General features: G+C 37.7%; 1 protein-coding gene across 13 annotated transcripts in view; it reads right to left on the reverse strand.

The window, feature by feature from the left end:
- Positions 1-42: 42 nt before the first annotated feature.
- Positions 43-15321, reverse strand: part of NR3C1 (nuclear receptor subfamily 3 group C member 1) — a 153721-nt gene continuing 138442 nt past the window's right edge. For all 13 annotated transcript variants that reach the window (XM_007473817.3, XM_056811434.1, XM_056811435.1 and 10 more), the window contains exons 7-9: positions 9049-9179; positions 5686-5843; positions 43-4608 (exon numbers count right to left, since the gene is read on the reverse strand). In XM_007473817.3, the coding sequence (XP_007473879.1) occupies positions 4456-4608; positions 5686-5843; positions 9049-9179 (442 nt within the window). In that variant the 3' untranslated portion in view covers positions 43-4455. The remainder of the gene's footprint in view (positions 4609-5685; positions 5844-9048; positions 9180-15321) is intronic.

A 15321-nucleotide genomic window follows, 5' to 3' on the forward strand; every position in this document is an offset into this window, starting at 1 on the left:
GGTGTCTAGTTGAAGCACTACCAGAAAACACTGTGGAGTCACTTGATGGAAAAAGCAGGTTTTTATTATGATTTCTGGCCATGATTTGACATAGCTGTAAATGACTACCATTTACTGCCAATTCTGTACAAACGTGTGGGGTGATATTATTGGGACGGCGAATTAAAACGAAAAGTAGAAGTTAAACATTTCCACACTAGATTTTACAGTCCACTGTTGCACTGAGTGGGTGAAAAAGACACGTTTTTACTACAGAATTATTCTTCCTTTACTACAGAATTATTCAGCATGGATAAAAAACTACAACTTTTATATATTTTTTTAAACAGGAGTCACTGGTTTTAATTATTTTTACACTTTTTAAAATTACTGTGATAAAAAATAATGAAAAAGCTTTTTAATAATGCCATACACAGTATAATATAGATCTGTCCCCATTACATAAGTTTTGTTTAATATACAAAATAGAATATCGACACACTTGAATCTATATGTAGTTAAGCAAGGTAAAATACCTAAGGGGGCTATTTTCATACACACAGCCTTTCATCAGAAAGCAAAATCCTTCTTTGAAAGAGACTCGATTCCTTTCCTAAAAATGAGGCTCTCGTCTCAGCACATCGACAGACAGTGATGTACCGAGACCTGGAATACATGACTGGTTTTGGATGACAGTTGTGCCATTTAAAATACTGTTTAAATGCATTCTCCTTGTATTTCTCTCCTTCCCCTCCCCTGTCCCTATGCTGGAAACAGGCTAATGAAATACATATGATGATTAATACCTACGACCTTTCTGTGTGACTCAGCGAGATCCCATCCCTTTCTCAAAGCAAAGGGACCCATGGACGCTAGTGTCTTATGTTCTTTGGAGCATCGAGACAAGTCTTTCAGAAGGCAATCTGAAACCTGTGGATTAGGGACAGTTGAGTACTGCCTCACTGCAGGTGAGAGGGCTCTTTTTTGTTCTACTTTAAAGCAAGGTTAGAAGCCATTCTGGGAATCTCTTTCTATGCCATTTCCATTGTCATAAACCAAATGCCGGCTCATCTTCCCTTTGGGTTCAGGGGTTCCTTTGGGGCTTGGCTTCAAAGGGAGGTGAACGATGTTACAAGGAAGAGAAGGTGGATACCATAGATTCCCTCTCCTACTTCTGCATGGGGGGAGACTGGTTGAGAGCTGGTTCCCTTTCATCTCCCCTGCTAAGATGGAAGAGAATAGCAGATACCAGGAGGGCGTAAGATTTTGTTTCCTAATCACCTCAGTCTATCCCTGTGGTACCCCCATATCACATCATAAATTCACCAAAGAAGGGTCTCATTTTTGAACTTTAACCGGAAGCATTTTTAATGGTGTAGCTTCCTGTATGAACACACATGCCTTATAACTCACAGTAAAGGGAATATCAACAGAAATCCGTGTGAATAATGAAATATTAATGGGAGGATGAAGGCTGCCTGCAAGTAGCATCTGGTCTAACTTTTGTCCAAAATCCACAGTTGCAGCCCATGCACATTGACCTAGTTAAAATTGCATTCCATTTGCATTTATGTTCATCACCAAAGGATGGGTGCCATTCTTTCCCCAGTGAATGGCTTCATGGTAATCTCACAACTGCCAAGAGGATCTTCCCCCAGCAGACCATCAGGACACGCTATTTCTCAAACTTGGGAGAAAACTGGTATTGACCACATTCTTTGAGTAGAACTTTCTTTTCTTGGAACACGTTTTGAAACCTAAACTTATTGTGATCTTAAAACAATATTTGAGGCACTGCAAAATTTCCCCTCCAGCTAGATGAAAAATATTTTACAGTAACACTTGGATCCTGGCCACCAGGAAAAAAAATATTCCCTTTTATTGTGCATTTGAAAAAAAAAAGCAAGCAATTATTCCATTAAAAAAAAAAGCAAAAAGCATATCAAATACTGAAGCTTGTAGCATTTGAAAAGCAATCCAAGAAAAGTCTCACTACCTCACTTGAATGGGAAGTGAAACCTTGCCATAGGACAGAAAGGAATTAGTGTATTGTGAGTGAAAACTGTGATGTTCTGCAGTATATATATACATATTGCTGGTACCTGTGTGCATTATTATTGCCAAGCTCCTGAAGCCACTGTTTTTGCTAAGCTGTATGAGAGGCTGTATGTGAAAGTAACCCTGCTATTGGCCAGCGCCCACATGTTATTCCCCCTGGTTTGTGTCTGTCTTTCTTCCTTCTCTTTTTCTTTCTTTCTTCCTTCGTTCCCATTCTTTTTCCCCGAGCAGTTCAAACCAGCCTGTAGGGAAAACAGACTCACTGTCTGGACAAGAAAGATGGTTGGAATTCCAGATGTTGGGATGATTCTGTTCACAAGTTGATAGGACATGACCTGCAAAATGGCCACATGTAGGATTGCCTCCTCAGTCCCTCTCTTCTCATCTATGGACAACTTCCTGGGGACCTGTGCCAACTAAATGAACACTCACACACAAACTATAAATCGTTTAGATTACCTTTCTGCATTTCTCTGAACCCTATGAAAAATATAGAACATGTCATGATAAAACAATCTGTCATCTAAAAATTCATTCTTATTATACACTATACAAGCTATTTTACAATCACTTGAATAAATTGCATGTAAAGCTGCAGTAGCCCTTCCCTTCCTGGATTAGTGAATACCAATATGATATATATATATTTATATATATACGTATATCTGAAAGTAGAACTAAATATAAAAATATATTAGAAGTTTCATATTTTTAATATTAGATTTTTTTTAGTTTCTATTACACAAATAATTTGGCCACTGAATAAAAATCAATTCCTGTCGCGGCTCAGCAAATAGGTTAAGTTTTGAGCTTACAGAAAGTCGGTAAGGTGCACACAGAAAGGGCTACTACAGCTTCTAAATCTTCTAAAATGATCACCCATAGTGAGGAGGAGAGATTCACAAGACCCCTGTCAAGTTTATGGCACACAAGAAAGTGGAGAGGAAGAGATGTGTAAGCCTCACAAACACAAAAGTCTGACAACACGATTGGAAATCACAAAAATTCATAGCTAAAGGTCTCCTGTACCCCAGGAGACAGGAACCAATTGATGCGAGATGGGAATGTGAAAATGGGTGTCCAGCCACATTTTTTGTTTATTTGTTTTGATTTTGTGGTTCAATGAACAGAGCCTTTTAAAAACAGGATAAAGTTGGCTTTCTTGTTTTGGTAAAATTCAGGGTGGGCCAGTACTGATTTTTAAGAACAGACAGAGAATGACCAGGTAGGACTAAAAAGTTCCCTGGGTTATTTTAAAACTGTGAAGGTCTCTCTCTCTCTCTCTCTCTCTCTGTCTCTCTCTCTCTTTTTAATAATAGGGTCCCCCCAAATGAGATTCCGTACATTTTTTCCTTGCCATCTTTCTGTGGACTCTTATTCTATAAAGCCCTGATGAGAAGAGAGGACTGGAGAATGTCACAGCTGGCAGGAATTAGAATTCACATTCAGAATTTTGCTCCTGTGTTTTTTACTATACCATAACAGTGTGATTAGGCCATTTCTAGAAATTATTCTCTAGTTAACATAGCTTATCAATAGCTTATTGAGCAGGCCACCAGACTGGGTGACATGTACCAGTTACCAAGTGGGACTGTGTCTATTTGCTATGCAGATGTGTAGATATATCTTATAAAGCAGTAGGGTAATAATTGGTAAAGATCCTTGAGGTTGAGAAAATTTTGTTTGTGGTCTCCTGAGAGCCAAAAGCTCTCGGGGTAGAAGCACCAACCCATTTTCACACAGAAGAAGAATAATGGTTAGCGTTTATTTAGGAAAGCTGTGAACCGGGCGCCCACCTGAAACAGACAGCTGTACAACAGGCAACTCGAATACAAAAATGATGTAAGAAAAATGGGCAGGCCTAGTTCACTGGATATAAAGGTAAAGGAAATTGCTAAAACCAGACAGTAATAGCTATATAAAAGGCACAACTTCCCTTTTCTGGCATACATTTGTAAACTTTTTTTCGGGTTACCATGCATAAATCAAAAGCGATCTTAACTATACAGGGGGAGAAGGGAAGAAAAAAAAAAAGAAAAGAAAAACACGACCAAAAAGTCCTAGAAAACATTTATCCAACCAGTTGTGGAAAATCACTTGTAGAATGTTCATGATGCAGATTCCTGGCAGCAGGAGTTGGGGTGCCATCCTCTATCTACTGGGAAGCTCTTTCCCCAGGATGACATGTCTGATTTCCAGGATGTACAAAACAACGTATTTCACTTCCTTTCTCCCTACTGCACCTGTTGCTTCAAAGCAACTGTGTTCATGTCCAAGTCTTGGCCCTCTAGAAACCACATGTAGTGCATAATTGCAGAAGGAACGCCGCCACGAGGACAGAAATGAACCAGTCTGAGAGTCTATGACGAAAGCTATAAATCTGACTTTTCTTTAAGGCAACCTTTTGTATTAAGGCAGTCACTTCTGATGAAAGAGCAATTTTTTGATATTTCCATTTGAGTATTTTGGTATCTGATTGCTGATGATTTCAGCTAACATCTCTGGGAATTCAATGCTCATGGTCTTGTCCAAAAATGTTTGGAAGCAATAGTTCAGAAGGCTTTCAACTATCTAAAAAGAGAAGAAAAACGAGTCAGGTGAAAAAATGTCTAAAGGATTTGGCTTGTGTTTGCAGAACTGTAATGCAGTTGCAAGTAACCGTCCTTCTTCCTGTTTCTTATGCCCTTGCCCCACCTTCCAATAGGGGAAAGGTGGAAGAACTGAGCAAATAATTACAAATGGCATATTCCAAGTTGTCTTAGAGCATTTAGCTGGATGGATTGCCAGCAGAAAGGACAATCTACAGAATACAAGAATGGCAAACCTAGTGCCAGTGGTTTCCATTTTGCAGGAATAATTGTTGATTCATTTCCGAGGATTCCCCATCATGAACCATTAGCTTCCAGCCAGATGAGACTACTAGTGGTTTCTTGAACCTATTAGTACTCTACTTCCCACCTGTGTGAATCTGCATAAGTTAGCTCCCACAGAATGCACTCTTCCTCCTCTCACTAGTCTTCTTTTAAGCCTCAAATCAATGTCACCTGTTTCTAGAAGCCTGCCCTGATCTCTCTCATTGTTAGCACTCCCTCCCAATTCAAATCTTGCATTTTATTTTTTGTTGCTATCTAGTCAATTAGTCACATCTGACTCTTTGTGACCCTATTTGGCATTTTCTTGGCAAAGATACTAGAGCAGTTTGTCATTTCCTTCTCCAGCTCATTTTACAAATGAGGAAATGGAGGCTGAAAGGATTAAGTGACTTGCCCAGGACCACATAGCTAGTAAGTATTTTGAGGCTGGATTTGAATTTAGGTCCCCTTACCCCAGGCCACCTAAGTGCCCAGTATTTTACTCAGCAATCCCTAAAACAAACAAATTATTTGCGTACACATTGTATCCCTTCCAGAAGAATAGAAATTCTTGAGGGTAAGGATGATTTACGCCTGCCATTTTGTTACTGGTGACATACATGTAATATGTGTTGAAATGAACCAAACAGACTGCGTTGGGAGGTTCATCTCTTGCCTCTGCTTCACACTATTCTACACCTTCCATTCTAACTAGGTGGATTTCATGAAACAATATATAATAACCCCTAAACAATGGGATGGACGGTTGAGGCTGAAGAGAAAACCTGAAACTCACCTCATGCATAGAGTCCAGAAGTTTAGTCAGCTGATAGAATCGCTGCCAGTTTTGACTTGAGTTTCCTTCTCTCTTGACTATGGCTTTCCCCAGCTCCTTGATGTAAGTCATTCTGATCTCATCAAAGAGGGACTGGCTTTTCAAGCCTTCCTTGGGAACTGAAAAAAGCAAAAAATGAAGTGCCTCTGGATGATAAGAATTAGCATTTTTACCAAAGGGGGTGACCTGAGAGCTGGAGAGAGAAATACTCTAGAACCACATTTCTACCCCAAACACAAGAATGTTTTGAGCAAGTGGAGATTGTTCTATACAGAACTAGCATGTGCTCTTTGTGAAGGCAGAGCCATTTGGGAAGGTCTATGACATCCTATGGAAAGCTCATTGATGCCTGACAGAAGTGAGAAGCACTCTGAAAATATCTGCAATGAGGAGAGAAAATGAAGTAAAAAACACTGTCTTGAAGCCTATCGGGGTTGGCTTGCTGAGGGTGCCACAAGAGTAATAAAATGGTGGAAGTCGATGATTTGACTCAGTAAAGTCAACATAGCTCAAGATAGATGATAGGACACGTAGGAGGATGGGCTCCTGAGGTTTCTATCTTCTGTGAGAAAATAAATAGGCAAGTTGGTGGATCAGTAGATTGAGAGTCAGCTCTGAAAAGGGGAGGTCCAGGTTCACTTAACCCCAATTGCCCAGCCCTTATTACACATCTCTCTTGGAACAGATACTCTGTATTGATTCTAAGATGGAACGTCAGGGTTTTAAAAAAAAAAAGGAAAGAAAAGAAAAGGAATAGGCTACCAGTCTATGTTATGAGGTCAGTATAAATAAGTCCTGACACTACATGGCTAGGAATTCTATGTACACATCAAACACATGCTTTTTGTGGGTTGGTATAATCACTGTCATGACATTGCCTGAAAGTGGCTGGGATGGTGGAATAGAAGCTGCCTTTGGCTGGGAGGCAGGAGAGCCCCGGTAAGTAACTGTCTGCCAGCCAGCACTGGCGCTAGGTGGTACACAGAAGATGGTCTGTGTGGCCTTTTCTGGAAATTAGAATCACGAGGCTGCCATATCTATAGTTAATGCCTGTAGTGCTTCCGTACACTTTTGTGTCTCCTCCCCCTTTGGCCAAATACACTTGGTTGGACCTGGCGCCTATAGAGACGTCAGAGGATGCCAATGAGAGGACAGAGCCTGAAGTAGAGTCAAACTGATGGCGTGTCTTTGAGGATAAGGAACGCCGAGAGCTCACCTTATTCTTAGCCTGTCTCATCTCAGTGTGGCAGACCTTCGCTAAAAATAGCTCACATTTTATAGAGGGCTGCCCTGCAAGACTTATCAAATGCGTCGGATACTAATTCTGATTGGGATCTTCTTAACAGCAATATAAATGCTCCTCTTGATTTCCAGATAACTGGCTACCTGGAAATCATAGAGCTAGAAAATGGTAGAATTGGGACTTGAAGTTCAAATTCAAATTTCATTCCTTGCAATAGATGGCATTCTTCTTTATGTCTTCTCCCTAAAAAGACTTGCTATATGAGGAGGACAAGAAATATCTTGCCTAAATTTTTGTGTTTTTTAAATCCTAGGCAGTGTCCTGTTGAATAGAATTGTTATTTTCCCTGAAATGCTTATTTTTAATTTCTTTTTTTAACGTGTACTTTCTTAGTATCAATTCTAAGACAGAAAAGAGGCAGTCAGGGTTTAGTGACTTGCCCAGGGTCATATAGCTAGGAAGTGTCTTAAGGCCACAGTGGAATCTAGGTCCTTTTGACTACTGGTCTGGTGCTCTATCCATTGTGCTACCTAGTTGCCCCCAAAATACTAATTTAAATGTGATTTTTTAATATAGATTGGAGTTTGCATAAAAGGGGAAGGTATTAAAAGACTATCAACTCTCGGTACACTGTCTTGTCTGAGATGTACTCCTTGAAAGTAGCTGAAAATAAAAATCTTTCTCTAGCAGTTTGTGCTTAGCACATGGCAAAATAAAAGATTCTCAACAGGGTGGCCAATTTATATTTTCATGGCTTTAAAATTAGAGTTTCATCTTTTTCTTGAGTATAGGTGATGAAGGTCTCTGCTAATGTAATGCTACACATTATTAAATGGGCTTTCTAGAAAAGCCTTGGATTTAAATTAGACCCAAAGAGGATGTGAGGATTGCTTGCTGTGTGCCAGCAAATATTCCCATTGAGCCATGCAGATCACTTAGGGGAGCCCTCATTTTTCTGGGTTAGATAGCATTCTTGGGGAGTGATATCCCCAGAGCTTCTCTACTGTAGTGCTCATGGGAAATGGAGGACTAGATGACTGTCAGAATGGGGAGCCCTTCTTGGGCGTCCCGGGTTATACAGTCTATAACTTATTGTATACTGATAGCAAGAGGTAGGAAAACCAGTGCTTTATTGAGTCATGTATTCCCTGAAGAGTATCTACACAGGAGCTTCTTGCCATCAAAGAAGGTTTGGTGTTCTGAGAAGAAAATGGTGACTTTTATTTGTTTTGACTGCTTCAGAGGTTCGTTGTTTCACAGTATCTAGCTCAGGGTTACCATGAAGAGCTTTATACCAATTCTGGGAATTCGGCTCATCTGCATTAACCTGCGTAGAATGCATGCGTGTGTGCATGTGTCTGTGAGTGTATGAATATGGGGTGGGAGGAGTCTTCCCTCTCTGGTCTCTGTGTTGCCCTTTGTACTTGATCTTACGTAACAGATGCAACAACAAGTTGACTTTAGAACTATGATGTTTTTCTATCTTGGTGATATGGTGCAGCTTCAGGGTTCTTTTTCCCTTGCAGAAGGGAGCCTCAAAAGTTCAGAAATCCAGAAAATAAGAGGAATCACACAGATGTATTAGGTGTGTATGTCATTTTGTTCAATATTTTTCTGGGTGACTAAAGGTTCAAGGAAATTAATTTTTGCTGAGGCTACATATCACTCTGCAAATTGTCTTGTCAGGTATTATCCACAATATACTGGTGAAGGATTACAAATAAGGTAGTCTCTTTATGTGCAGTTTCACAAATAGTGATACTCGATGTAACAATGATGATGATGATACCTAGCTGCAGTATTTACAAGGCACTTTACAAATATTATCTCATTTGAGTCTCAAAACAATATTGGGACTTTTCCAGATGAGGAAACAGAAGAATACAGAAGTTAGGTAACTTGCTCAGGATCACACAGCTAGTATCTGAGGCAACATCTGAACTCGGGACTTCCTGATTACAAGTCCAGTGTTCTGTCCTCTGTACCACTTGACTCCCTGTGATGTGTCTGAATGGAATTTGGTTATATGGTACAAAAACGTAGTACTTTATGACTTGGTGCCATACAAATGCTTGGCCTACCTGAAGAGAGAAGTAATAAGGTTTTCATGCAGAGATATTCTTCATAAGAAACCTGAAGTCGTTGTAATTCACTGGACACAAGTAGCATATGTTTACATTGGTCATACATGCATGGTAAATTCATCCTCTGCCTATGAAAGAAAAGACAAACACGGAAAATTGCCATGAGGAACAGATAATCAGATAAACAAATACATCCATCTCACTTGATCTATTTCAAAAAAATCTGGAGAAATAATTAGATTTTTCACCTGGAGAAAGCTATGGCTGGTGTTTCTATAGTTGAAGGCAGAATTTCCCTTCTCACAAGATTTTTGTAATTGCTTATTTGCCACCTTTATAAAAAGACTTGTGTCATCTCTAATCTATAGCTATAAGGTATAAGGTAAGATGGCTGCCATCTGTTTACTTGTTTACTTTTTTTCTCCTATCCTACATCAAAATGAACCTCATTCAGTACCCAGTTCTCATTTGCTACCTTTTAATTCATCTTGTGATATTCCTACTCTGGATCAAAGTTTCTTAACCTGGGTATCTGTGAACTTGTTTCCTAAACATTCTGACAACTGTAATTCAAAGATTGGTTTCCTTTCTAATCTTATGTACTTTATGCATTAAAAAAATATTGTTCTGAGAAGTCTATAGTCTTCACAAAACTGCCATGGGCATCCCCAACAGACAAAAATGTAAGAAGCCCTGCTGCAGAAAATGTTTCCATTCACATCCACACTTATACACACATTCTTCTTTTTAACTATTTCGACCTTCTACAATTACTATTAGAACTGGTCTTTTACTATTCATTCAATTAGCAGCAACTCATGGCAAATAAATGATGAGAAGATCAAGGGAAAGACTTCACTAACTGCTTTGAGTTTTACTGCAGAATCCTTGAAGGGTTTATACTTGAGATGTCGGCTCAATTTGCAGGTTTACTTTTGGTTTCTGTACAAAGTACTATTCTTCCTACTCTTTTAATGTGATCAATCTGCACACACAGATTGAACAGGGGTGACAGTCAAACAGAAGCCTCCTACTCTTAGGGTTCTCTTAATAAATACAAGTTTGGTCCTTCTGGTGAAAGTTGAGGACTTTTAAACATCTCTACTTATTGCATTTACTTAGAAAACACTGACAATTAATAGACACACATTTTGCTGTTAAACCTAATACTCTTATCTTTTAAATAGAATTCCCAGCACCAGAAATGCTTTGTTAAAATATTCAACTATTCACTTATTTTTCTTAGCATATAACTCTAGCTTGGTTATGCCTTAGCAGGCTAGAATGGAGCCAGGAATTCTTATCCCCTTCATATAGTAGACATTATCACTGATGAAACTAGCTACCTCCCACATGACCAGCTATGTTTCAAGATCATGACACTGCATCTTATAGACCTTTTTAGATGTATAGGCATGTTCTGCAGAGCTGCATATCCAAAGAAACGCAGATAAATAGACATTGATGGTATATCTTATTCCTTGGTTCCATTTAAAGTACTAAAAGTCCCTGGACAAGTAAACCAACCTGCTCATGTAAATAGATGTGCTCTTTTTCCTACTCTCTTCTATTTCTATTGTTACTACCACCTTTGGTATAAATATATAGTCCTGATTTAAAATCTGACTTTCCCCTTTCTCTCACCCCTCTTTCCCCTCACTGTTCACAACTGCTAAATATGATCAGTGCTATTTCCACAATAACCCTTATGCTATTCCCCCTAATTCAGGTTCTCCTCACCTTAACTATTGTAAAAGTCTTTCATTTCAACCCACTGCCAAAGTAACCAATGGAGGCAGTGTGCTATGGTGAAAAGAATACCAGGCACAGAATCAGAAGAGATATTAGATCTATAGGTTTGAGTCCCAACTGCCATCTTCTACGTGTAACCTTTGGCAAGCCCCTCAATTCTTTGGGTCTTGGTTTACTCATCTAGAGGATGAAATGGTTGGATTACAGGATCTCTGAGTCCTGAGTATTAAGATTCTGGGAATAAATCAAATAAAACAAAGCCAGGGGTTACAAGACCAAAGATTGATAGTTGAAAGGACCAAAGAGTTCTTTCGGTGTTTGGTCCAAAGCTACCTCTTTTCTATACACTTTCCTGCTGACCTTATCAACTTTAATGGATTTAAATAATTATAATTTAAGCAGATGATTTACAGATATGTACACATAGACATGACCATATACATATAACACAACACACACAAATATATTTTCAGCAGCCCTAGTTTCTCTCCAGTTCTGTATCATCAAGTGCCTATTAAATAGTTCAACCTGCATACCCTATAAAAAAGCTCAAAATCAGTATAGCCCAAACAGTATCCTTTTTATCAAACTTCCCTACTATTGTTCCAGTTTCTCAGCAGTATCTTTGACTCAATATTTTCCTTCACCAAACATTCAATTAGTTGCAAATTTTGTTTTTTCTTTCTACTTTTACAATGACTCTTATATGTTACCCCTTCTATTTGCAATGTGTTTAGTTTTTTTTAAAAGTCTTTCATAACTTTTTTAATGGCTCAGCTAGAGTATTAAAAAATGAATAGCTCATCACCCCTGCCCCTGAGACCACCCTCCGCCCCCAATTTTACCCTGGTCACTTTTATAGGAAACCTACTCTAAAATAATAGTAGTTTTTCCTAAGGCTATTATGGTGATCACCTGCAACAGGTAGGCTGCTAACCCTGAAATAACTGCCACCTTTCCAAGTTACTTAATGTGTAGTCCTTTGACTAATTCTGAGAAAGTGACAAATGTAGGCCCTGGCATTAAGATTAAATTAAGATAAAATCACATATGTTTAAGACAGCTGATAGGGTTGAATGCATGCATGATCAAGTTGCCCAAAAGACCAGTAATGGGTACAAAATATTGTACCCAATTTTTAAAGGAACATATAAAATTGCCCATTCTTACTGTCTACAAAAAACCATTGGATTTTGTATAGCAAAACATGTTAAGGTTTTCTCCAAAAAATTATCTTTTTTATAGGTCAAAATTATACAAAATTCTTTTAAAAAGAGATAATCTGGTTCAATTACCATGATTATCAATATCTTTGTTACATTTGAAATAATTTTTAAAGTCTTGCTGTTTTTTTTTTTTACATTACAAGCTTTTACAGAATACTCCCAGTCTGAGAGCTCTCTTGTAAGAAAATAATTTAGCAAAACTGATAACATCATGACCTTATCTGAAAGTATATGCAATGTTTCACACTTGCAGCATAACCATCTATTAAAAAGTTGTTTTTTTAAATGAACAGAATTTGATTTTATTTTCCTATTTCCTCAACCTCATTGAAAAAGAGAAAAAACCAAATTCCTTGGAAACAATATCCAGAGTTAAGAAAAATAAACTCCCCCACTGCTCACTGTCTATATGCAGTGTGTGTATGTGTCTTATTCTGTATTTGAAATCTACTATATTTCTTTCATGAACTGGACAGTATATTTCATCTTAGATCTGTTATCAGGGATAGTCACTGTATTGAACATAAATGAAAGCTCTTGGAGCTTTCAAAATTATTTGTCCTTCTATTGTTGTCACTGTATAAATCATTCTCCTGGTTCTATCATTATGTTCTTCATTAGTTTTTCTTCAAAACTGGTTTTCTAGTATTTAAACTGCATTCCCCTTTCATGGATCTATTTTCTATCTCTCATGTTTTGCTAATAAAAAAGTTTAGAAACAAATATTTACCCCAAAGACTGCTCTGCCTCTATCTGAAAAATTCTTGTATGTTTTCTCATTGATGTCATTGTTTTTAATGAAATTATCTACAATTTCTATGATTTGTGTTTGACTCAGAAATTCTTTTGGATTAAGTTAGTTAATCTGAAATTGTTTTTCACACTTTTCTAGCAATTATTTATTTAATGTAATTTTTACTGCTTTTTGGTCCACCAGGGAAATTTATTTGTGAAGTTTTTAGGTCCTAAACTATGAATAATTTTTGCAAAAGTTCACCTTAGAATAGGCACTCTCTTTTCTATATCCATTAAAAAATATTCGGAGTTCTACTATATCCATTTTTTCTAAAATCTTATTCAGGTTATTGTGGCCTTTATATATTTTTTTGATTTTTTAAAATATATATGACTAATATGGATAAATGAAGTTTTGTCTTGCTATTGTGGTTTTGTTATATATTTCTTCAAATAATTCATTTAGTTATTCCCTTAAGAATTTAGAAGCATATGAACACAACTACAAAACACTCTCCACTCTCCACACAACTAAAACTAGACTTGAGCAATTGGAAAAACATTAACTGCTCATGGGTAGGACGAGCCAATATAATAAAAATGAACATCCTAGCCAAACTTATTTATCTATTTAGTGCCATACCATTAAACTTCCAAAAAATTTCTTTACTGACTTAGAAAAAAACATAACAAAGTTCATTTGGAAGAACAAAGGATCAAGGATATCCAGGGAAATAATGAAAAAAAAATACAAAGGAAGGGGGCCTTGTAGTCCCAGATTTCAAACTATATTACAAAGCAGCAGTCATCAAAACAATTTGGTACTGGTGAAGAGACAGAAAGGAGGATCAGTGGAATAGACTGGGGGCAAGTGACCTCAGCAAGACAGTATATGATAAACCCAAAGATCCCAGCTTTGGGGACAAAAATCCACTATTCGATAAAAACTGCTGGGAAAATTGGAAGACAGTGTGGGAGAGATTAGGTTTGGATCAACACCTCACACCCTACACCAAGATAAATTCAAAATGGGTGAATGACTTGAACATAAAGAAGGAAACTATAAGTATATTAGGCAAACACAAAATAGTATACATGTCAGACCTTTGGGAAGGGAAAGACTTTAAAACCAAGCAAGACATAGAAAGAGTCACAAAATGTAAAATAAATAATTTTGACTACATCAAATTAAAAAGCTTTTGTACAAACAAAACCAATGTAACTAAAATCAGAAGGGAAGCAACAAGTTGGGAAAAAAACTTCAAAAAACCTCTGACAAAGGTTTAATTACTCAAATTTACAAAGAGCTAAATCAATTGTACAAAAAATCAAGCCATTCCCCAACTGAGAAATGGGCAAGGGACATGAATAGGCAGTTTTCAGATAAAGAAATCAAAACTATTAATAAGCACATGAAAAAGTGTTCTAAATCTCTTATAATCAGAGAGATGCAAATCAAAACAACTCTGAGGTATCACCTCACACCTAGCAGATTGGCTAACATGACAGCAAAGGAAAGTAATGAATGTTGGAGGGGATGTGGCAAAGTGGGGACACTAATTCATTGTTGGTGGGGTTGTGAATTGATCCAACCATTCTGGAGGGTAATTTGGAACTATGCCCAAAGGGTGATAAAAGACTGTCTGCCCTTTGATCCAGCCATAGTACTGCTGGGTTTGTACCCCAAAGAGATAATAAGGAAAAAGACCTGTACAAGAATATTCATAGCTGCGGTCTTTGCGGTGGCCAAAAATTGGAAAATGAGGGGATGCCCATCAATTGGGGAATGGCTGAACAATTGTGGTATATGTTGGTGATGAAATACTATTGTGCTCAAAGGAATAATAAAGTGGAGGAATTCCATGGAGACTGGAACAACCTCCAGTAAGTGATGCAGAGCAAGAGAAGCAGAACCAGGAAAACATTGTACACAGAGACTGATACACTGTGGTACAATCGAATGTAATGGACTTCTCCATTAGTGTCAATGCAATGTCCCTGAACAATCTGCAGGGATCTAGGAGAAAAACACTATCTACAAGCAGAGGACAAACTGTGGGAGTAAAAACACCGAGGAAAAGCAACTGCTTGATTACAGGGGTTGAGGGGACATGTCTGAGGAGAATCTCTAAATGAACACTCTAATGCAAATACCAACAACATGGAAATGGATTTGAATCAAGAACACATGTGATACCCAGTATAATCACGCGTCAGCTATGGGAGAGGTGGGGGGGGGGGAGGAAAAGAAAATGATCTTTGTCTCCAATGAATAATGTTTGGAAATGATCAAATTAAAAAAAAAGAAAAAAAAGAATTTAGAAGCTACGCCATTCAGTATATGTATATTGAATTTTGAGAAAATTTAATTTTCTATGTTGGTTTTTAGCAAATTGTAGCTTCCCTCTTTATCTCTTTGCTACTGACTTGTATAAAATCATAATCACTACATTTGATTTAAAAATAAATTTGGCTGATTCATTTTGCTCCAATCCCCTATTTTAACTGTGTGAATGTTCATGTTTCAAATGTGTTTCCTGTAAATAACAAACTGCTG

The sequence above is a fragment of the Monodelphis domestica genome, chromosome 1 (assembly GCF_027887165.1).
Source record: "Monodelphis domestica isolate mMonDom1 chromosome 1, mMonDom1.pri, whole genome shotgun sequence".
Lineage (NCBI taxonomy): Eukaryota > Metazoa > Chordata > Mammalia > Didelphimorphia > Didelphidae > Monodelphis > Monodelphis domestica.